At 43.8% G+C, this 25861-nt stretch overlaps 1 protein-coding gene across 1 annotated transcript in view; it reads left to right on the top strand.

Moving 5' to 3' along the window:
- LOC141133942 (mucin-19-like) overlaps nt 1-25861 on the top strand; it is a 253631-nt gene that overhangs the window by 39138 nt on the left and 188632 nt on the right. Inside the window, exons 7-10 of the mRNA XM_073623553.1 lie at nt 1083-1284; nt 3203-3328; nt 7387-7507; nt 11769-11907. Coding sequence (XP_073479654.1) covers nt 1083-1284; nt 3203-3328; nt 7387-7507; nt 11769-11907 — 588 coding nt within the window. The remainder of the gene's footprint in view (nt 1-1082; nt 1285-3202; nt 3329-7386; nt 7508-11768; nt 11908-25861) is intronic.

Below are 25861 nucleotides of genomic sequence, written 5' to 3'. Positions count from 1 at the left end.
ACCAGCTAGGCCTGTCTAAATTTTCTTACTCTCCAGAAAAATCCTCACTCTAGCACCTACCTAACTAGAGGGTGCTACATAATAGATAATAATAGCAAGTTCCAGGAGGCACAGTGGCTAAAATTGTAACAAAATACGTTTCTTGTGGTTTTTTTTACATCCAGAAATGCTTTTTCAAGTAATTGTTTTCTATACCCCTAGCCAGGAGTCTTTACCCTGCTCTAAATAGATTGGCATGTCTCAGAAAATCCTTGTTCCTACAACAGCTACAACTTGATTTTAGGTATTGACTATAGAGTATGCTTTGCACTAATGCCCTTGGATTGACACTACGCGCACGTAATATAGTATTGCCTGAAGTATGCTTCCTGTATAACATAGTGGACACCCTCATCCTCTTGTAAAAAAAAAATTCAAAAATATATAATTCATGGTGAATTTGAGTCTTTGGACTGCACTTATGTTAGTCCAAAATTAGGACAGTCTTTGGTTAATTTAATGACATTTTTAATGTTCACAAAACGATTTGTTTTTTTATTTTTATTTTTTAAATTGCATATTTGTAAATTGACTCACTGAATGTAAGTGGTAAATAGGAAATACTCATATGCTATATTTTATATTTACTTGACTAAAAAGAAATAAAAGTATTTTAAAAATGTTTAGTCCTGAATAAAGAAAATATGATATATATAAAAATTCAAAATGTTAATAGTCTCTTTAAGTATTCTCTCCACGTTTTGTTTTGTCACTTAGTGAAAAGGTTTTAAATTATGTGTTAACATCCCAACAGAAACAGTTTTTAGTTTACACATATTGAAAATGACATTTTATTTATCTTTTATTAATGCAATATGCTTTTCTCTCGTGATCAACCAAGTGGCGTTATTGCACTATTTAACAGATAATGGTAGTGTGTAAATTGCCATTTAATACGTTCAGTAATTTTTTTGTTCCTAAATGTATGCTACTAATTGTATCTCTCATTCTTTCAAATCTTTTAATTTGTGCTAGGGACAATTTATACAGATGATATTTGCAATATTTTTTTTATGTAATAAAACAATATATTTTTTTTTCAGTACTGTGACAACATTTTTAAAACTTACTTTCATGATATGACTGACTTGAAATCAGTATGTGAACATGACTATGAATTATGTGACAAAGAAGACGCGCGATCCTGTACATGTTCAACATTAACTCAAGCAGCTAAAATTATTGGAAATGATGGTTGTTCGGAAGAAACACGTTTGTGGAGAGAAGATACCAATGTTGTATGTGGTAGGTAATAAATTTGTATGTACATAAAAAAGCGTACCTGTTGCCTAATCTGAAAATTATGCAATTATATTTTTATCAATTTTTTTAACCTACCTGGCATACCCGTCTAATAGTTTCAAGAAATATTATATTATTATAATTTTATTTCTGTATTCCATTAATTTAATATTATTATTACAGCATGAAAAAAATATAATTTTGCAATTATTTTTCAGATTTAGTGATATGAATAGACCAGTATTAAAATAAAAGCTAATATACTACGAATTAGAAATAATTTGTATGTCTACCTGGTGAGAATGTAAGATGCATCTTTCCGAGTCTGAAACTTAATAGCAAGAACAATGATTGAAATTACTTTTGTAGGGGTTAGGGGCTGATAACTTTTGATTATTTGCGAAAAAAATCAACATTCTAAAGATGACATGGCTAGATTTTCATTAGGGCAGGGAACAATGCCAACATTGTTAGTATTAATATGACAACGTAGACTGTTAACTGAGTGTAGTGATGGCCCCGTGGGGTTGCTACGTGTTACAGCATCCACACATTTAACCCTGCTGCCAGACATTCATTAGACACACTTTTCACTCAATGAACAGTCTTTTGTTTGTTTTTGTTGTTTTCTTAGGGGATTAAACTTGGTTGGGGAACAGGGACACGGGATGCCCATAGGATGAATATTGTACTTTGTAGAATAAAAGTAACTGTGTCACACTTCTCAGAAGAACAAGATGGCTGACCCTAAACTTGACAGACTTTTACCTCAGAACACTTCTTCCAGCACACTCCCTCCAGCACACTGCTTTACTGTCCAGTTTTAGTAATCCTGTCACACCATCAGATCATGACTAGGCCTCACTCTGAATAAGTCCCAGTGTAATTACTTGATGGCCCTTTGTAGGCCGAGGGCCTGCAGTACCCCTTTGTGGTAGCAACTGATTACTTGAAAAGAATAAATGTACTTGATGGATTACTGATCCCAGCAAGTCAGACTTGCAAATCCTGCCCGCCCTCATGGCTGCATCAATTTTACACAAACTCCCACAGTCTCTCCCTCTGGCTCTACATCCAGCTCCCCTGGCATGCCTCTTCCAGAGCTTCACTGTGCTTTCCATTCACCAACACCTGCTCTGGACCCTTCCTGAATGACTTTACTCCGGACGTGCGGACCAACTGTCTCCTCCATCTCCTGTTCCAGGACACCTCTCCATGACCGTGTAAAGAGAGGCTCCCCCCCAGCTCCTGAGCTCCCCGCCTGAGGTACACCCCCCCAGAAAGGGGGTTCCCTCAGACACGACAGTCTAACACTCCATCATCCAGTTCACCCAGCCGACAACTACCGACCATTGGTATATGTAGGAGGCCTGCCCCCTGCCAATCCTAGTTGGGCATTGGTCAGAGCTCCTCACATGTACCCCATGTCACTCCAGCTTTCTGCTCTGTCCCTTTTCCAGAACATTCTCCCTGGAAACAGAGGAGGCACCCAAGAGCTGAAGTACATGTCAGTCACCTACTGCTACACTAAACCACTCACCTGCCCCCAGATCAAAACAAACAGGCCTAGATCACAGCATAGGCCTGCTTAAATTTACCTGTGTTGGCAGCTTACACAAAAGAACCTTACACTTAGCACCTACCTAAGGTAGAGGGTGCTACATGAGCAACAATGAGTATTTGAAAATAGCATGCTTAATGACATAGATAAAGTACCCCATGTTAGTCACATGGATTTTTCAGCATGTTGTGAGGGACCGACTTTTCACATTTTTCTCAGCACTTGAATTAACAAGCAAATAGTGCAGACAGAATGAACTGGAAATTCCGTTAGGAAGTTAGAAAACAATTCTCAAATCTTACATTTAATCTTATTTGCAAAATGTTTTGTATAATACATGTTTGTGCTTTGTGTTTGTAGACAGGCAAAATTGCTCAGAACCCACCCACACCTTCAGTGAATGTGCCCCAATATCTCAGCCGACATGCTCAAATCCAAGTCCTGTTCATGAGAAAGGAGTTATTGCTGGTTGCGCCTGTCCAAATGGTAATATACCAATGATATGTATATAACACTATAATGCAAATATAAAGATAATGCTTTCAAAAATATTGGCTCTGTCTTGTAGAAGTTGGAATTGTGATTTTTATTATTCCTTAAATAGTTGACACATCTGCATTCAAAAAATCACTAGACTCTCAGGTTCCCAATCTCTTGGCTTTTAAGCCAGTTGGATCACCATTATTAACAAAAGCTGTGTTGGTTAATAATAATTAATTGATAGTATTGGCATTACTCTCAATATTAACCTCCAAATTGAGGGAATTGTTGTTCATGTGGGGTGCAAGGGAGGCGAGATCCAGAACGGCACTGTCCCAAATCTAAATTCAGATTATCAAAATAACAAGCATATCATTTAAGAGCAGTGCTACATGGGTTGGTGTGTGAGAACAAAACCTCTTCCTCCCACCAGCCCATGTAGAGATTTGCCAAAGATGGAGAAAATTTGGCGCCCATGGAGGCTCCCTTACATTTTAAGAAATAGTCCCAGCATGGGACTATGTATCCCAGTATGGGACTACATATCCCAGCATGGGACTACATACCCTGGCATGACTACACATATGGCTTGAACTCAAAATATGATGCAGACTTGTTTCTCAGTTATTTTATTTGGAGGAACCTCTTTGTCTTGTCTTACACACTTTCTGTTATTTCCTATTGTGTAGATAATATGTACAAACATATATCCATTGCTGGAAAGTATTTTCCATGTCTGTATTGCCAGCATGGGACTACATATTCCAGCATGGGACTACATATCCCAGCATGACTACACATATAGTTTGAACAAAAAATATGATGCACTCGTTTATTTGGTGGAACCTTTTTGTCTTGTTTTTATACACTTTTTGTCATTTTCTATTGTGTAGATAATGTGTATAAACATACGGTACATCCATTGCTAGAAAGTATTTTGCATGTTTGTTTTGCCAAGTGCTATACCTCACCTTTGGTTTTGGATGGCCCTTAATTGCTGTTTCAATTAGATAATTAACTGGAAGGTGTGGTTTGGCAAACAGTATATATGTTCTGTTTTTTAACTTGAAAATTGTGGTGCGATCAAGGCTTGTAACCTGGAACGCGTGAGCCCCTGTATGTTTTTGCTTACTTTTTTTTATGCACCAATAAAGAAGCCAAAAGGACGTTTGTAGTTGCTGGCTCTATTTTTTGTATTTATGTCTGTACCGATGTGAGAGAGAGCATCAGAGCCAGGGTACCCACTGTGGATTTTATTACAAGCCTGAAAAGGACTTACACTGATTTTGAGCGCTGCATTATCTGCTTTTTTGGTTGATACTTGTAAATTATTTGTTTTGATTCACCTTGAATTATTTAAGCTATATGCTAAATTGAACCAGCTGAAGTTAAAATCTGATTGGCTACCATGTATAACTGCACCAGATTCTGAGTGCTCCAGTTTTAGTAAATCTACCCCACTATGTGTTTTCTGAAGCTCACTATTAGGTTTATTTATTTTGATTTACTTTGGGGTTTACTTGTCGGAATTTTGGTAGTACACAGAGTCTTTCAATATATTTTAGAGCATATATTGCAAGTATGCATATATTTCTTGTAAGGCCAGATCTAGAATGTAAGTATAGCCATGCATACTGCATTGCAAAAAAAAAAAAAAAGGCACATGAGTTGTATGGAAATATTTTGATCCATCAATTGATAACAAGTTTTTTCCTTCCATGGGCTAAAGTTGGCAATAGTTGACTTAGGCCCTTTTTACACTTGTGTGACCCGTCCTGTGACTTGGGACTACAAAGTCGCATGACAAGTCGTGCCCCACGATTTCCAATGAGTACGGTTCAAATCTGTGCGACTTCAAGTCACAGCGACTTCAAAGTAGTCTCTGCACTACTTTGATGCGACTTGAGGTCCATAGACCTCAAGATTACACGGGCATAGCTTCAAGTCGTGTTGAAGTCTTGTGAAAGTTGCACAACTTTCAGGTCGCACAAGTGTGAAAGGGGCATAAAGCAATTATTCTTGGCTTACTTTTATTATGTGCGATACACAATTGCGTATAACATAAAATGTAATACAGTAGATTGAAAAATGTCAGTTAATATAATTTGCATCAAAGTTGACAATATAATTTAACTCTAATCCTGTTTTAGAAAGCCTACACTTTTTTTCTGAAAAATAAAACAAAACCTACCATTTTAATTGGGCTTTTCCTGCCTATACCAATTGTGCACATGTAGAAAGTTTGCAGACATTACGACCCCAGTAGGATGTAGTGAAGGGGGAAGACACTGTCACAACATTGGAGTTTATTTTAAATTACAGGGCAATATGTTCCATCTGTGTTGAAATTCTGCCACTGAACAAGCATATCTACAAACACTAAATTAATTCCCTTACCAGTAAACAAAAAGCAATACTTTGATGCATTCCTGTGCACACTGGGGTGAAATAGTTCAGGCTACAGATATTCTTGAAAAAAAAAAATTACAAATTTATTCATATTAATAAATGTTCTTTTTTTTACAATACTAGCTTAATTAACCACTTCCCGCCTGGCCTATAGCAGATTGACAGCCGGGCGGTGGTTCAGTTATCCTGACTGGGCGTCATATGACGTCCAGCAGGATAACAGCCGCCGTGCGCCCGCGGTGGTGCGCATCGATCGGTGGAGCGGTGTGTCACTCTGACACACCGCTCCACCGATCTTGGTAAAGAGCCTCCGTCGGAGGCTCTTTACCACGTGATCAGCCGTGTCCAATCACGGCTGATCCCGATGTCAATAGGAAAAGCCGTTGATCGGCTTTTCCTCACTCGCTTCTGACAGACGCGAGTAGAGGAAAGCCGATCGGCGGCTCCCTTGACAGGGGGGGGTCTGCGCTGATTGTTTATCAGCGCAGCCCCCCCTCGGATGCCCACACTAGACCACCAGGGAAGCCTCCAGGACCACCAGGGAAGGGGGCAACATGTGGATGGCCAGGTATGTACCCCATGGCCATCCACATGTGCAAATTATGCCCAATCTGTGCCAATCAGTGCCCACAAATGGGCACTGACTGGCACCATTATATATCAGTGATGCCCAGCAATGCCACCCATCAGTGTCATCAGTGCCACCAATCAGTGTCATCAGTGCCACCCATCAGTGTCCATCAGTGCCACCTGTCAGTGCCCATCTGTGCCCATCATGCCCACCTATCAGTGCCCATCCGTGCCACCTATCAGTGCCACTAATAAGTACCCATCAGTGCCACCCATAAGTACCCACCCATGAGTGCCCATCAGTGCCGCCTATGAGTGACCAGGCCATTTTTTTCCATGCGGCACTGCATCACTTTAACTGACAATTGCGCGGTCGTGCGACGTAGTACCCAAACAAAATTGATGTCCTTTTTCCCCCACAAATAGAGCTTTCTTTTGGTGGTATTTGATCACCTCTGCAGTTTTTATTTTTTGTGCTATAAACAAAAAAAAAAGCAACAATTTTGAAAAAAAAAAACATTTTTTTTTTAGTTTTTGCTATAATAAATATCCCCAAAATTAAAAAAATTAAAAAAACAAACACATTTCTTTATCAGTTTAGGCTGATATATATTCTTCTACATATTTTTGGTAAAAAAAATTGCAATAAGCGTATATTGATCGTTGTTTTTAGCTAATAGGAACAGATGATCTATCTCTCCTCTCCTGACTGAACAGGGATTTGTGTGTTTACGCACACAAATGGGTCATCACAACCGCCAGCCACGTGCATCGGGCATGTTCCTCTGCTCTAGCTGTTTAAAGGGTCGACGTACAGCTACGGCGATTTGCGGGAAAGAGCCAACCTGCTGCAGTATGACAGCGGCTGGTCGGCTAGTGGTTAAACAAGATTTTAAATACACTTTTTTGTCTAATTGTTGTCTGGGTATATTATGTTTTGTGTGTATATTTATCTGAGCTCAGGAGCTGCCTGAATCAGAACTTGCATTTTTGCTGCATGTCCTAAGTCTTGAGAGCCATGCTGAATACATAAGCCACAACTGTGAGAAGCCTAATATAATTCAGTATCTTTTTATTGGTTATAGGTCTTGTGCTGGATGACATTGGAAAAAGCAAAAGATGTGTAAAAATTGATGAATGTCCCTGTTTTTATGAAAAAATCTATCAGCCCAATGAAAAACGAAAAGGCTCTTGTAACTCAGAATGGTAAATTATAGAAGTATTCACTTAGAATTATATATGTTAGGTTTGCAAAAATATATTAGTGGATTCATTTCTTCAAAACGATTATACTAAATGTAGTATTTTTTTTTGGAGTTATCTCAATATGACCAGTTAAAAGAAATCATTTAGTTGTGAAGAAGGCTCAGATGTAAGCAGCTTTCTTAATTTATTGGCTCTATTCTAACATCAGTGTAGTCTGTTGTAACATATTTTAAAGCGGGGGTCCACCTATCTATCGTTTTTTTTTTTTTTTTGAGTTCATTCACAAACTTTTCTTCTCAGCATTACATACTCACATATTGTGTGTAATATGTCTGCCTGTGTCAGATTTCGTCGGAAAGAATAACTTATATTATTCACTGCAGGCAGTTTCCATCTTTATTGTGGGCATTTGAAGCCCACAAGCATTTATTTCCTGGATGTGGTGAATGCTGTGCTCCCAGCATTCACCGCTCGTTCCCGCACATGCTCAGTGGCATCCTGGGAAGCCTGAGACTAGCTCCCAGGAGTCTGGGAGAGGCTAGAAACACGCCTACTCCCACGGGAGGAGAACCAGGAAGTACAAAGAAGAATAGAGAAATAAAAGGTAATTACGGCGATTTAAATTTTTTTAAACGGCATGTCAGCATCTAGGCAAGGAAGAGAATACATACAGATATTGTTCAAAATTTGGGTGGAACTCCGCTTTAAGTGTATGCCATGGCAGAATTTAAAAAAGCACATACAGTACATTTTTGCAATACACGCACATTTACCTATGTTTTGTTTCTTTGAAAAAAATATAAAACAAAAAAACAGCAAAGATTAGACGTATTTTGCATGTAAAAAATTTTTTTTGCTGCACTAGAGGAGATTTACTAAAACGGGAGCACTCAGGATCTGGTGTAGCTGTGCATAGTAGCCAATCAGCCTCTAACTTCAGCTTGTTCAGTTGAACTTTGACAACAAAACCTTGAAGCTGATCACTTTCTATGGAGAGTTGCACCAGATTTTGCTCTCTTCAGTTTTAGTAAATATCCCCCACTGTGTCTCCCAATTCCATAAGTCACATCTCATCTGTCATTATTCAACATTTTTAACAATCTTTAATTTTGAATACAGGAGCAAAGAAAACAAGTAACACTAATAAAAAGGCTGCTCTGCTTCATTTTTATAGTAAAGCATCAGAGCAGCTGCCAGGACCAGCACCCCCTACTGCCACAGGAGGAAGCACTACCCTGCTCTTTTGGGCTGCACATGCAGTGTTTACTCTCTCCTGTCACCCTATGATAAGCTTAGCAACTGTGACAGGAGACAGTAAACCCTGTGCTTGTGCAGCCCAAAAGAATAGGCTGTCCTCACAATAATTCGGGATGGAGACATCACAGGTTGCAGAAAATTTTAAGAAGGCTTCTTCTAAATTCGGTTTGGGACTACATTCTTTACAGGATAAGTGCACCAAAAAAAAAAAAAAAATTCTAGCTCCCCTATGTAACAATATACTGTACCATTAATATAATTCTTTTGCAGAAATAAATACGTTTTCAATTTATCTTACACACCCTCTACCTCTGCGCCCAGCTGGCTGTATAAAAATCTTTACTTCTTGGACAGACCTTGGGATGTGACACAGGAAGGAGTTTACCAGATGACTTCATTAGCACACACTCTGCATTTGCCCTCCCCCTTCCAGCAGATCATTACCACCCCTCATCGCGTGCACGTTTTTTCCTATGCAATCAGTAAATACCATTCTCTCTAAATACACAGGCACTGATCATTCATTTGGTGGAGTGTGCAGGAGCTGAGTGATCATAGCCTATGTGGATTGATCTGTAATATTGAAAACAGGAGAAGTATGTCCTGGGTTCTGTAACCATCACCATACACTATACAATCTGATTGTACAATCTCCTTCAGATCTACCATCAACCATGTCGTGCAAGGACCTGCCTGACTGCATACAGAGTGATTGGATAGATGTGTGCCCTTCTAATATATAGTTTTAGTAAATCTAAAGGAGATGGTATAGAGATTGTATAATCAGATTGTATAGTATATAGCCACCTTTATACACCTAAAATTAATTGGTTGCGCTTTGGTGTGCCATTAACAATTAATGGCACCAAAACACATAAACAAGCACACATTTTGCCACGTGCAAAAACAAGTGAAAATTGCAAAAAAACACACAATAAGAAATGTGTAACAAGCCAAAGTGTCCCATGATCTACTTTGCCACGTGTAGGGCAACCCACTGAAATATATGGGCTGCCCTATGTGTGTCATGGGAAAAATGCACCAAACATGCTCTCCCACTACGCTTAGTGTAAATGGAGCCTGAAAGTGAAATTGATGTGTTTACACAAAAACAATGAGGCTCCATTCACATCTGTGCATTTCCGAATGCATGGCAAACCCCACAGAAAATGAGCACTTTGCCTTGCGTTTCAAAAAATGTGCTGCAAATGCACCAAAAAGCACAGCAAAAACTCTGGGAGGACAAAGTTCTGGAGCTTCTTTGGGATGATTGTTGCACATAGGGTATCCTATTGAAGTGAATGAGTTGCCCTATGTGTGATGAGCCAAAATGCTCAAAAACGCCCAAAAAAACATCACATGTAGGAATGTGAGTTCCCAATATGCAGAGATTTGAACGGGGCTTGACAGCTGAGTGTCTCTATTCACTCTCCCCTATGTACTTGTATAAAGTTGGCCATACACTATGCAGTATGATTGCATAATCTCTGTATAATTTCCTTTAGATTTACCAGAACTATGGAATAAGAGGACCTACCTATCTATCCATTCACTCTGTATCCAAACTAGCAGGTCCTTGCACATCAGGGGTGTCCAACTAATGGGATGCAGCTGGCACCAGAAAGTTTAGCATGCGGCCCATTCCCATTTGGAGAGATGCTGGGGATGTCTTGCAAGTAAAGTAGCTGTGGCAAGCCAGGCAAATGCATGCATGGAGGGATACCGTGATGCAGTGCAAACCTAGTTGATGAGTGCAGGGTGTGTGCTAATGAGGTCAGCTGGTAAACTGCTTCCTGTGTCTTACTGGCTCTCACAGCCCAAATCTACATATCAGGAAGTCTCTGAAGCTTTCTATGGAACACAGAAAGGGCCCTTTCAGACGTGCGGATCTGTATCCAGCCATCCGCTTGCTCAGCTGGGATTGCTCCGTTGATCCACGCTGAGCCGGCGGATAACAAGTCTGTCTCTGCACACTGTGCAGGGACAGACCTGTCATATCTCCGCTCTCCTCTATGAGGGATCAGATGATTACGGTCCGTCTGTCCCTTTGCATCCCATCCGATCCGCCAGACAGATCGAAAATAGGACATCCATCCGTCTGGATTTTGTGGAGTGGATTGGATCAGGGCGGATCGGACATCAGCGGACATGTCACCGCTGACATCCGTTACTCGATAGAGCTGTATGGAGCGACCGTTCAGATCCGCTGCAAAAACTGACAGGCGGATCTGAATGGTCCGCACGTGTGAAAGAGCCCTAAGGGCTAAGGTAAAGCCTCGTTCTGAAAATCAAAGAAAGCTTTTATTTTTCTACAACTGAGGTGCATTAATGGTATATTGGTACATAGGGGAACTTGATTTTTAGAAAATAAAGGTGAACTAATGTCGCGTACACACGAGCGGACTATCCGTCAGAGTAGACTCTGACGGTCTTTCAGACGAAGTTCTGACGGAGTTCCACTGAAACAGACTTGCCTACACACAATCACACCAAAGTCCGATAGTTTGGAACGCGATGACGTACGATAGGACTAGAAAAAGAAAGTTCAATAGCCAGTAGCCAATAGCTGCCCTTTGCGTCGTTTCTGGTCCGTCGGACTAGCATACAGACAGATGAACGGTTTTCCCGATAGGAATTGAGTCCGTCGGAAAGATTTGAAACATGTTCTATTTCTAGTTCCGTCAGAATTTTCGAAGGGAACAGTCAGATGAAGCCCACACACGATCGAAATGTCAGACGGAATGATTCCGTCTGACCTTTTCTGACGGAAAGTCCGCTCAAGTATACGCGGCATTAGCCTTCAAACTGAAAGGGAGCCCTGGCTTGAAGGTAGGTTTAGTACGCTATGCTGCTGTACCCATATAGGAGTATAGTGTGCTTTTTTATAAAGGTGAACTTACTCTTAAAAAATACTTTTTAGTAAACGTTTTAGTTGAAAACATTATTTTCATTATTTCAGTGAACTAGTATAAACAACGTAATTAAAAATATGTCCGATGGTTAGCTCTTGTTCAGGTGGAAAATGGATTTGTTCAGAAGAAAATTGCCCTGGAACCTGCAAGATTACACATGGCATAGATGTCGAAACATTTGATGGCATGGCATACAGTTTGTCAGGCAACTGTCAATATATCATATTTCAAGTGGGTACCTTTATTATAATATTTATCAATACATTACATTACATTATGTTCATTATTTTCAAATTAAGCTGTAGTTTTGCATTTGCAATATACTGATTAACTTTTTGTAAACATCATGAAGAAAGATATACAGTAAACAAAAATATGTATAATAATTAAATAAAAAGAATAGATGTGTCCATGCACATTAGGAAGATTAGAGGCATTCTGAGCTCAGTGTTTAGAGGCAGGAAAAAACCCTCTGGTTTGCATTTCTGATTGGAGCTTTCCAGCCGAAAAAATGCTAAACTCTCCTAAACTTGGCTAAACTGTGTACTAAAACGCTCTATATGAAAGTTTTTTTCTGTCAAGGGAACTGGTGTATGCATGCAGCCTTACAATGTAACCCGGTAAGGGAAACAGTTGCCTAAAGATTAGCTTTGAATGTTATCACATTGTTGTCTGCAGTAAGGAAAACAAAGTTAGACTTACATGATCTTACATGATCTCCTAGTAGTTATTAGACTTTGCCACTGTTATGACTCATAAACCCTTTATGTTGTCTATGGGTATGAAGCTTTACGCTATTTATGCACTTCATTCCAGTGGTCGGCTGGTGCTCAGAATTTTTAGGGGGCGCAAACAACTGAAAGATACTGAAACTCCCCCCCATCAATCACTGTGCCCATCAAATGCAGCCATTGTGCCCATCAAACGCAGCCACTTGTGCCCATTAAATGCAGCAATGGTGCCCATCAAACGCAGCCACTTGTGCCCATCAAATGCAGCCACTTGTGCCCATCATATGCAGCCACTTGTGCCCATCATATGCAGTCATTGTGCCCATCAAGCGCAGCCATTGTGCCCATCAAATGCAGCCACTTGTGCCCATCAAATGCAGCCATGGTGCCCATCAAAGGCAGCCACTTGTGCCCATCATATGCAGCCACTTGTGCCCATCATATGCAGCCATTGTGCCCATCAAACACAGCCAATTGTGCCCATCAAACGCAGCCATTTGTGCCCATCATACGCAGCCATTGTGCCCATAAAACGCATCTATTGTGCCCATAAAACACATCTATTGTGCCCATCAAACGCAGCCACTTGTGCCCATCAAACGCAGCCACTGTGCCCATCATATGCAGCCACTGTGCCCATCATATGCAGCCACTTGCCCATCAAATGCAGCCACTTGTACCCATTAAATGCAGCCACTTGCCCATCAAATGCAGCCACTTGTGCCCATTAAATGCAGCCACTTGTCCATCAAATGCAGCCACCTCTACCCATTAAATGCAGCCACTTGTGCCTATCAAATTCAGCCACCTGTGCCCAGCAAATGCAGCCACTTGTCCATCAAATTCAGCCACTTGTGCCCATCAAATGCCGCCACTTGTGCCCATCAAATGCCAACACTTGCCCATCAAATGCGGCCACTTATCCATCAAATTCATCCACCACTCGTTCCCATCAAATGCAGCCACTTGTGCCCATCAAATTCACCCACTTGCCCATCAAATGCAGCCACTTATGCCCATCAAATGCAGCCACTTATGCCCATCAAATGCAGCCACTTGCCCATCAAGTTCAGCCACCTGTGCCCATCAAATGCAGCCACCTGTGCCCATCAAATGCTGCCACTTTTGCCCATCAAATACAGCCACCTTTGCCCATCAAATGCAGCCACTTGTGTCCATCAAATGCAGCCACTTGCCCATCAAATACCGCCACTTGTGCCCATCAAATGCTGCCACTTGTGCCCATCAAATGCAGCCACTTGTGCCCATCAAATTCAGCCACCTGTGCCCATCAAATGCAGCCACTTGTCCATCAGGTTCAGCCACCTGTGCCCATCAAATGCCACCACTTGTGCCCTTCAAATTCAGCCACTTGTCCCCATCAAATACTGCCACTTGCCAATCAATACAACCACTTGCCCATCAAATGCAGCCACTTGTCCATCAAATTCAGCCACCTGTGCCCATCAAATGCTGCCACCTGTGCCCATCAAATGCAGCCACCTGTGCCCATCAAATGAAGCCACTTGTGCCCATCAAATGCCAACACTTGTCCATCAAATGCCGCCTCTTGTGCCTATCAAATGCCGCCACTTGTGCCCATTAAATGCAGCCACTTGTGCCCAATAAATTCAGCCACTTGCCCATCAAATGCAGCCAATTGTGCCCATTAAATTCATCCACTTGTCCATCAAATTCAGCCACCTGTGCCCATCAAATGCAGCCACTTGTGCCCATCAAATGAAGCCACTTGTACCCATCAAATGCAGCCACTTGTGTCCATCAAATGCAGCCACTTGTGCCCATCAAATGCAGCCACTTGTCCATCAAATGCCGCCTCTTGTGCCCATCAAATGCCACCACTTGTGCCCATCAAATGCAGCCACTTGTGCCCAATAAATGCAGCCACTTGCCCATCAAATGCAGCCAATTGTGCCCATTAAATGCATCCACTTGTCCATCAAATTCAGCCACCTCTGCCCATCAAATGCAGCCACTTGTGTCCATTAAATGCAGCCACTTGTGCCCATCAAATGCAGCCACTTGCCCATCAAATGCAGCTACCTGTGCCCATCAAATGCTGCCACTTGTGCCCATCAAATGCTGCCACTTGTGCCCATCAAATGCTGCCACTTGTGGCCATCAAATGCAGCCACTTGTGCCACTTGTGGCCATCAAATGCAGCCACTTGTGCCCATCAAATTCAGCAACTGTGCCCATCAAATGCAGTCACTTGTGCCCATTAAATGCAGCCACTTGTGCCCATCAAATGCAGCTACCTGTGCCCATCAAATGCAGCTACCTGTGCCCATCAAATGCAGCCACTTGTGCCCATCCAATTCAGCCACTTGTGCCCATCAAATGCAGCCACTTGTGGCCATCAAATGCAGCCACTTGTGCCCATCAAATGCAGCCACTTGTCCATCAAATGCCGTCTCTTGTGCCCATCAAATGCCACCACTTGTGCCAATCAAATGCAGCCACTTGTGCCCAATAAATGCAGCCACTTGCCCATCAAATGCAGCCACTTGTCCATCAAATTCAGCCACCTGTGCCCATCAAATGCAGCCACTTGTGCCCATCAAATGCAGCCACTTGTGCCCATCAAATGCAGCCACTTGCCCATCAAATGCAGCCACTTGTGCCCATCAAATGCTGCCACTTGTGCCCATCAAATGCAACCACTTGTGCCCATCAAATTCAGCCACCTGTGCCCATCAAATGCAGTCACTTGTGCCCATTAAATGCAGCCATTTGTGCCCATCAAATGCAGCTACCTGTGCCCATCAAATGCAGCTACCTGTGCCCATCAAATGCAGCCACTTGTGCCCATCAAATGCTGCCACCTGTGCACATCAAATACTGCCACTTGTGCCCATCAAATTCAGCCACTTGTGTCCCTCAAATGGAGTCTCCTCGTTCCTCTTCCTAAGTGCCAGCCACCCAATAGGGTGGCTGGCACTTTGGCCAGTCAGGAAGCAGGTCTGATGTCCTGCCTCCTGATTGGCGGGGAGGCAGGTTAGGGTGAGAATAGCAAAAAATGCTGCCACTTGTGCCCATCAAATGCAGCCACCTGTGCTCATCAAATGAAGCCACTTGTGCCCATCAAATGCAGCCACTTGTGCCCATCAAATGCAGCCACTTGTGCCCATCAAATTCAGCCACTTGTGCCCATCAAAAGCAGCCACCTGTGCCCATCAAATTCATCCACCTGTGCCCATCAAATGCTGCCTCTTGTGCCCATCAAATGCTGCCTCTTGTGCCCATAAAATGCCACCACTTGTGCCCATCAAATGCTGCCACTTGTGCCCAATAAATGCAGCCACTTGTCCATCAAATGCAGCTCTCTGTGCCCATCAAATGCAGCCACTTGTGCCCATCAAATGCAGCCACTTTTGCCCATCAAATTCAGCCACTTTTGCCCATCAAATTCAGCCACCTGTGCCCATCAAATGCAGCTATCTGTGCCCATCAAATGCAGCCAATTGTGCCCATCAAATGCAGCCACTTGCCCATCAAATTCAACCACTTGTGCCCATCAAATGCCCCCACTTGTGCCCATCAAATTCAGCCACCTGTGCCTATCAAATGCAGCCACTTGTCCATCAAATTCAGCAACCTGTGCCCATCAAATGCTGCCACTTGTTCCCCTACAAATTCAGCCACTTGTGTCCATCAAATGGAGTCTCCTCGCTCCTCTTCCTAAGCGCTAGGCATTTGCCTGGCACTTTGGCCAATCAGGAAGCAGGTCTGATGTCCTGCCTCCTGATTGACGGGGAGGAAGGTTAGTGTGAGAATAGCAAAAATGTATTCGCTATCGTCACACAATTGGGTGGGATCAGGGTGCACTCTCTGCGCCCCAAGCCCATTCTATTTTGACGCCTATTAGAACCTCAGGCTCTAATCAGGTGCTTCAAAATTTACCACCCCCTCCCACCCCGCCATAGGAATCCATGCGTCCAGCGTCCTGAAAGGGGCCGGGCGCATGAATGGAGGAGCGGCGCCCGTGCGCCCACAATGCTCAGGTCGTCACTGCTTCATTCATTTGGGAACAGACTGTCATAGTTATCCCCTTAAAGACCCCCTTCTCTAGTGTCTTGGGCCCAGGTTTTTTAGGAAATCATAAATGTAACTTCTTCCCAAGGAAAGAAGCATAAACATCAGATTAGAAAAAAGCGGGATCATTTTTCAGGACCAAAAGTTTTCAGTTTACAAAGTGCTGGGTCCTATACCAGCCTCCCGCGCTACCACGCAAATTGTGAACCAGGTTCAATAAATAATATAAATGATTGCTGCAGCTGTTGTCATGTGTTCCCATACAAAAAAATGCAATAAAAATAAATAAAACTCTGCGCAATCAAACAAATTTAAACCATATACATAGCATATAAATCCCTTTTAAATGCATGAATAATAGATCCATGTGACTAAAAAAATATTTATAAAAAAGCATCTATCTATCTATCTATCTATCTATCTATCTATCTATCTATCTATCTATCTATCTATCTATCTATCTATCTATCTATCTAATTTATGTTTTATTTTTCACATGGGGTGTGTTAATTATCCCTGTTTGCTTTTTCACTATTATAAGTGTATAATCTGATATCGTGTATATTTTCTAGCACGCAGGATATTTTTTTATTTATTTTTGTATTTTCAAAAGTTAAATTTTTGTGTGGAATCATTTATGGTTTGAATAGTGGTTAAGGGCTATGCAGCACTATAAAATAATTGGATTGACTTTGGGGGGCATGGAAACACATATCAGTGCAGGCATCCATTTTGGAGTTTTTATACACCCTGGTTGGATAGTTGTGCAGAGGGTATTTTTGTACACCAACTTCACAGATCACATTTTGCAAAAATCTGTGCCCCAATGGAGTTGATGGAGCTCAGTAATGAGTTGAGTTGATCAACAGTTGATAAAGGGATGGAGTGAGCTATCTATTTTCTCAACCAAAAAGTATCCCACTCCAGCAGGAGAAGATGATTAGGAATAAACCTCTTTTGAGTTCTATCTGCAATGTACTCAGACATCACCTTGGTTTCAGGAAGGCTGAGGATATAAACCTGACTCATGGGGATTTGGAAACCCAGGATGAATTCAATATCATAATTATACGGCTGATGTGGGATGTGCTCACTGGAACATTCAGAAGTTTAGGAATCCTTAGCTGTAACCAATGCCATCAGTATAGGTAAGGTTGAAAAGGTCTTGAGAGAGCTCTTTGCTTTGAGCCCGGGTTCACACTATACCGGGCTGCGGATCGCACAGGAGCGCTGTGCGTCCCTGTTCCCTGTTTCAGGGACGAATCAGGGATGAATCAGGGCCGATTCTATGCCTGAATTCGGCCCTGAAACGGAGCCAAAGACGCACAGCGTTTTTGTGCAGTGCGCTCTGCAGCCGCCCCGGAGATATGTGAACCGGCTCCATAGGGAGCCAGTCACATTCTCCTACTATGCGAATTAGATGTGGGGAAACGCACATCTAATTCGCATAGGTGTGAACCCGGGGTTACTCATCTTGAGTAGGGACGAGCCGAACAACCCCCCCGGTTTGGTTTGCAGCAGAACATGCGAACAGGCAAAACATTTTTTTGAATAAGTGAACACCGTTAAAGTCTATGGGACACGAACGTGAAAAATCGAAAGTGCTAAAATTAATGGCTTATTTGAAAGTTATTGCCATAACAATGTTTGGGGACCCTGGTCCTGCCCCAAGGGACATGTATCAATGCAAAAAAAAGTTTTTAAAACTGCAGTTTTTTTGGGAGCAGTGATTTTAATAATGCTTAAAGTGAAACAATAAAAATTATATATTCCTTTAACTATCGTGCCTGGGGGGTGTCTTTAGTATGCCTGTAAAGTAGCGCTTTTTCCCGTATTTAGAACAATACCACAGCAAAATTACATTTATAAAGGAAAAAATGTCATTTAGAACTACTCGCGGCTGTAATGTATTGTCGGGTCCCGGTAATATAGATGAAAATCATTGAAAAAAACAGCATGGGCCCCCCCCAGTCCATTACCAGGCCCTTTAAGGGGAACCCGCACCCAAATTTAAAAATAAAGGGCGTGGAGGTCCCCCAGGCCCCCAGGCACTATATATACTATACGGCCTGCCCTATATACTCTGCAGAAAATTGGGCCTTAGGTGTTGGTGGTACCAGAACACTGTAAGCCCTCACAGTTACTCTTGGTGGGCACAGGAATGGGCCCTGCTGTGAAATACTATATCAAAAACTTTAATTATATGCCCCTGTTAAACAGGGGCAGAAAAATTGGGCCTTGGGTGGTGGTGGTGGTGCCACAACACTGTAACCCCTCACAGATACTCTTGTTGGGTGCAAGAATGGGCCCTGCTGTGAAATATTAGAATAAAAACTGTAATTACATGCCCCTGTTAAACAGGGGCAGAAATATTGGGCCTTGGGTGGTGGTGCCCTAAACCAAAAATATTGTTGAATGCTAGCATCATCAAGATTGATTGATGAATAGGATAGTCAGCATAGGCAGCCTTCAAGGGATCCCACATCCATAGCAAATTCAATCAGTTACATCAGCATCAGGTGCTTGATAGCTGCTGATCCAAGGCTGATTCATTTTTATGAATGTGAGCCTATCAACGGACTCTGTGGACACCCTCCAGCAGCACTGAATGTGCATTCAGAAAGCACGCTGGATGCAGGACAGCCCAGTAGCTCAATTGCATATTGAGCAAGTTCTGGCCAGTGGTCCATGCTCAAGACCCAGTAACCCAGTGGATGCTCTGTTGGAAAGGTCTCCAAGTCTGCTCTTGGCCCTAGATATTCCTCTACCATGTAATGCAGACGCTGACGATGGTTGCTTGAACTGATCAGACCTTGGCGCTGAGGACTGAAAAATTGTTTAAAGGCATTGGTCAGCCGGCCACCTTCTCCACCGCTCTTCTTCTGACTGAATGAAGCCTCAGCAACACATTGTCCAGCACCAGGAAATTGTAACCTCCAGGGTCTGGAAATGCATTCCACAAACCTTTCTTCAAAGCCTCCTGAAGATGTTTCATTCTCTGCGAAGGCAGGATGAGTTCTGTAAACTTACTCTTGTAACGTGGAGCAAGAAGGGTTGCCAGCCAGTAATGATACCTCTCCTTGATACCATTAATCCTAGGGTCCTTTTGCAGGCTTTGTAGGGAGGCCATGCAGCATAAGTTTGCAGAGGCATTCGATTCTGAGTCCTCTGGGTCACTAAGGATCACACGATCCTTAACTACCTCCTCAAAGCCACGTACAACTCCTTGGGTTTCTGAGAACTGAAAACCATCCCTTGAAGACTGCTTCTGAGTTTTATCCTCTAAATCCATGCTGACTCAATCCTCCTCCTCCTCCTCCTCTTCTTCCTGTGTGTTTGGTGGGCCCGCAGGAATGCTATTTGGATAAAGGGGGCCTTGAGGGGTAAGGAAGTCCTCCTCTTCCTCCCACTGTTCTGCCTCAAGTGCCCTGTCCATTATTCCACGAAGCGTGTGCTCCAACAGGAAGACAAGAGGGACAGTATCACTGATGCATGCATTGTCACTGCTCACCATCCTTGTGGCCTTTTCAAATGGTGACAGGACAGTGCATGCATCCTTGATCAGTAGCCACTGGTGTGGCGAAAAGAAGCCGAGCTCCCCTGACTCTGTCCTGGTGCCATACTCTCACAGGTACTCATTGATGGCCCTCTGCTGTGTGTGCAGCCACTGCAGCATTGCCAACGTTGAGTTCAACCTGGTGGACATTTCACAAATGAGGCGGTTGGTGGGCAGGTTGCATTCCCTTTGAATGTCAGCCAGCCGAGCACTGGCATTGTATGACTGGCGGAAATGACCACAGACTTTTCTGGCCTGCCTCAGGAGATCCTGTAAGCCTGGGTACCTGCTCAAGAACCACTGCACCACCAAATTCAGGACGTGTGCCAAACATGGAATATGTGTCAAGTGTCCCTTTTGGAGGGCAGAGAGATGGTTAATACCATTGTCGCATACAACCATTCCTGGCTGAAGCTGGTGTGGCGTCAACCACCTCTGAGCCTTCCCCTGCAGAGCTGACAGAATATCTGCCCCAGTGTGGCTTCTGTCCCCTAAGCAGACCAGCTCAAGCACAGCATGGCATGTTTTAGCCTGACTGTTTGCGTAGCCCCTTGAATGCTTACGGAGCTCCGCTGGTTCAGAGGACAAATCTGCAGAAGAGGCCATAGAGGAAGAAGAAGAGAGGGTGGAGTAGCGAGCTGTGCAGAATCACCACTAGCATTTTGGAGGCGTGGTGTTGGAACAAGCTCCAACAACACTGAACCCTTTCCTGCATCCTTCCCAGCTGCCAGCAGTTACGAACAGAGAGAAGCACACCGCTCCAGGCAAACTCCGATGCAGGATGGATCACAGACCTCGGCTCACCACCGTGAAGGACGAACAAGATAAGGAATTGGTCACACACTGGAACTCCAAATTATCTCGATGTCATCTGTATTGTAAAAAAGGGTCAGACAGATATAGGCAATGGTAGACGTTTCACAAGCGATAGCTTGCTTGTTCACAACCCAACAAGCAAGCTATCACTTGTGAAACATCTACCATTGCCTGTATCTGTCTGACCCTTTTTTGACAATAAAGATGACAACGAGATAATTTGGAGTTCAAGTGTGCGACCAATCCCTTGTCTTGTTCATCTGCCAGCAGTTACCCAGTGCGCCGTGAAAGAAAGGTAACGTCCCTGCCCATTCTGGACCATGAGTCAGCGGTAATATGCACCTTACTGTTGACTGCCCTGTCCAATGAGGCCAAAATATTGCCTTCCACATGCTGGTAGAGAGCCGGAATGGCCTTCCGTGAAAAGAAATGACGTTTTGGAACCTGCCACTGAGGTACAGCACATTCCACAAATTCATGAAAGGGGGCAGAGTCTACCAGCTGAAAAGGCAACAGTTGCAGTGCTAGCAATTTGGCCAAGCTAGCATTTAGACGCTGAGTATGTGGATGGCTGGGATCTAATTTCTTTTTACGTTTCAGCAACTGGGGTAGGGAAATTTGCCTGCTAAAATCAGATGGTGGTGTACTGCTAGCAGATTGGCTGCAAGTACTTGGGACACCTATTGCTATACCTTCATTCCTCCCAGTGCAGGTTTATGAGAGGACTGGAGGTATAGTAGGGTTGGAGATCCCATATGAGGGAACATGATTGCCAGTTTCTGGTCCTTCTTGGGCACCCCCCTCTCTAGGCTCACGTTACTCCTTTCCTCAACCTGGGAACCAACATCGGAGCCTTCAAATCACTGCGCATCCTCCAGCAACATGTACCCGATACTGTGGTCAAATAATTCTGGGGACTCCTCCGTGCATGATGGTGGGTTACGGAAGAAGTGACTGTAGACAAGGAGCCGGTGCAATAGGCCGCTTTGGCAGCTGCGTTGGAAGGCAAGCTACTCTGAGCCTGGGTGACAGAGGATGAGGAGGATGAGGACGGTTTTGTTATCCACTCCACCAACTCTTCTGAATGTTCTGGCTCAATAACATGGCCACCTGCAGAGGGTGCACCATGTCCATGACCAGTACAGTTGATTGTAGACACAGAGGCTGCTTGCCCTCTTTTAGTGGCCTTTGAGCGTCTGCCTCTCCTTGGTGGCCTTCTGGACATCATGTATATTTTGTTTTGCAACACCACACTACACTGTATTCGATACTGTTTACACCACCAGAAGTGTAATAGAAACTGTACACACTGTATTAGATACTGTGTACACCGCCTGCACTGTATTAGCAACTGTACTACGGCTGCACTGTATTGTGTACTGTGTACACCACCAGAAGTGTAGTAGAAACTGTACACACTGTATTAGATACTGTGTACACCGCCTGCACTGTATTAGCAACTGTACTACAGCTGCACTCTATTATGTACTGTGTACACCACCAGAAGTGTAGTGGAAACTGTACACACTATATTAGATACTGTGTACACCGCCTGCACTGTATTAGCAACTGTACTACGGCTGCACTGTATTGTGTACTGTGTACACCACAAGAAGTGTAGTAGAAACTGTACACACCGCCTGAAGTATATTAGAAACAGTACACCACCGAATTCACCGTAGATATAGGCTACACTGGATGCACAGTATATATATATATATATATATACAGTATCTCACAAAAGTGAGTATACTCCTCATGTATTTGTAAATATTTTATTATATCTTTTCATGTGACAACACTGAAGAAATAACACTTTGCTACAATGTAAAGTAGTGAGTGTACAGCTTGTATAACGGTGTAAATTTGCTGTCCCCTCAAAATAACTCAACACACAGCCATTAATGTCTAAACCGCTGGCAACAAAAGTGAGTACACCCTTAAGTGAAAATGTCCATATTGGACCCAAAGTGTCAATATTTTGTGTGGCACCCATTACTTTCAAACATTGCCTTAACCCTCTTGGGCATGGAGTTCACCAGAGTTTCACAGGTTGCCACTGGAGTGCTCTTTTACTCCTCCATGATGACATCACGGAGCTGGTGGATGTTAGAGACCTTGCGCTCCTCCACCTTCCGTTTGAGGATGCCCTACAGATGCTCAATAGGGTTTAGGTCTGGAGACATGCTTGGCCAGTCCATCACCTTTGCCCTCAGCTTCTATAGCAAGGCAGTGGTCGTCTTGGAGGTGTGTTTGGGGCTGTTATCATGCTGGAATACTGACCTGCGGCCCAGTCTCCGAAGAGAGGGGATCATGCCCTGCTTCAGTCACAGTACATCTTGGCATTCATGGTTCCCTCAATGAACTGTAGCTCCCCAGTGCCAGCAGCACTCATGCAGCCCCATGACATTCCCACCACCATGCTTGACTGTAGGCAAGACACATTTGTCTTTGTACTCCTCACCTGGTTGCCGCCACACACGTTTGACACCATCTGAACCAAATAAATTTATCTTGGTCTCATCGGACCACAGGACATGGTTCCAGTAATCAATTTCCTTAGTCTGGTTGTCTTCAGCAAACTGTTTGCAGGCTTTCTTGTGCATTATCTTTAGAAGAGGCTTCCTTCTGGGACGACAGCCATGCAGACCAGTTTGATGCAGTGTGCGGCGTATGGTCTGAGCACTGACAGGCTGACCCTCCCACCCCTTCAACCTCTGCAGCAATGCTGGCAGCACTCATATGTCTATTTCCCAAAGACAACCTCTGGATATGACGCTCAGCGCATGCACTCAACTTCTTTGGTCAAACATGATGAGGCCTGTTCTGAGTGGAATCTGTCCTGTTAAACCGCTGTATGGTCTTGGCCATAACTGTGCTGCAGCTCAGTTTCAGGGTCTTGGCAAGCTTCTTGTAGCCTGGGCCATCTTTATGTAGAGCAACAATTCTTTTTTCAGATCCTCAGAGAGTTCTTTGCCATGAGGTGCCATGTTGAACTTCCAGTGACCAGTATGAGAGAGTGAGAGCGATAACACCAAGTTTAACACACCTGCTCCCCAGTCACACCTGAGACCTTGTAACACTAATGAGTCACATGCCACAGGGAGGGAAAATGGCTAATTGGGCCCAATTTGGACATTTTCACTTAGGGGTGTACTCAGTTTTGTTGCCAGTAGTTTAGACATTAATGGCTGTGTGTTAAGTTATTGTGAGGGGACAGCAAATTTACACTGTTATACAAGCTGTTATACACTCACTACTTTACATTGTAGCAAAGTATAATTTCTTCAGTGTTGTCACATGAAAAGATATAATAAAATATTTACAAAAATTTGAGGGGTGTACTCACTTTTGTGAGATACTGTGTGTATATATATATATATATATATATATATATATATATATATATATATATATAAAACTGTGTGTATATATATATATATATATATATATATATATATATTTATTTTAATACACTGCCTGCACTGACTGACACGCACCTCCCCAATACCGGCGCACTGCCACGCGCCACCATGTTTCCAGGCTCCACTTGCCCATCTGGCTGGGACTGACATGGTGGGAGGAGGGCAGACTCCTGTCCACTCTCCTGCCTTCCTTACTGTGACCTGGAAAGCAACGTCTATGGTCATGGTCACAGAGATGTCACAGAGATGAACCACTTGCTGACCATATAACATAACCACTTACCGACCAGGCCATAGCTGAATGACAGCTAAAGCGTGGTCGGAAAACTGGGAGGGCGTACAATGACGTCCTCCCAGAAATGGGCTCCCGTGTGCCCCCTGGGGCGCGCATATGGGGATGTCCATGACCCTCGGATCCTCCGCACCTGGCGCATCACGGAATGGGATAAAGGGCCAATGACAGCGGCCCTTTACCTGTGATCGCTCCGTCCAATGACGGAGTGATCAGTTGTCAACAAACCGGAGCAAACCAGTAGAGCTCCTCCCTTCTCCTCACACAGATATCATGTGAGGAGAGGAGGGAGCTGGGTGCAGCAGCACTGTGGGCTGGATCTGAAGTGCCCACAGTGCTAATCTGTGCCCAGTCATGCCCATCCATGCTCCATCCATGGCTCATCCGTGCCCATCTGTGCTCATCCATGCCCATTGCGCTCATCCATGCCCATCCATGCCCACCCATGCTCATCCATGCCTCAGCTATGCTCATCTGTGCCCATCCATGGCTCATCCATGCCCATCCATGCCTCATTCATGCCCATCCATGGCTCATCTGTGCTCATCCATGGCTCATCTGTGCCCATCCATGCCCATCTGTGCCCATCCATGGGTCATCCGTGCCTATCCATGCTCATCCGTGCCCATCCATGTTCATCCACGGCTCATCCATGCACATTTACGGCTCAAACATGACTCAACCATGCTCATCCGTGCCATCCATGACTCATCCATGCTCATCCATGGCTCATCCATGCCCATCCATGGCTCATCCATGCCCATCCATAGCTCATCCATGGCTCATCCATGCCCATCCATAGCTCACCCATGGCTCATCCATGCCCATCCTTAGCTCATCCATGGCTCATCCATGCCCATCCATGGCTCATTCATGCTTATCCATGCCACATCTGTGCCCATCTATGCCACATCAGTGCACATCCATGCCACATCTGTGCTCATCCGTGCCTCATCCATGCCACATCAGTGCTCATATGTGCCACATCAGGGCTCATACGTGCCACATCAGTGCTCATATGTTCCACATCAGTGATCATTCGTGCAACATCCATGCCACATCAGTGCTCATCCATGCCACATCAGTGCTCATCCTTGCCACATCCATGCCACATCAGTGCTCATTAATTGCCACATTCATGCCACATCAGTGCTGATTCGTGCCACCACCATGCCACATCAGTGCTCATTCATGTCACATCCATGCCACATCAGTGCTCATCCATGTCACATCAGTGCTCATCCTTGCCACATCAGTGCTCATTAATTGCCACATCCATGCCACATCAGTGCTCACCCGTGCCACCACC

The sequence above is a fragment of the Aquarana catesbeiana genome, linkage group LG03, assembly GCF_042186555.1.
Source record: "Aquarana catesbeiana isolate 2022-GZ linkage group LG03, ASM4218655v1, whole genome shotgun sequence".
In the NCBI taxonomy this organism is placed as follows: domain Eukaryota; kingdom Metazoa; phylum Chordata; class Amphibia; order Anura; family Ranidae; genus Aquarana; species Aquarana catesbeiana.
This window is presented reverse-complemented; position numbering and strand designations above follow the sequence as displayed.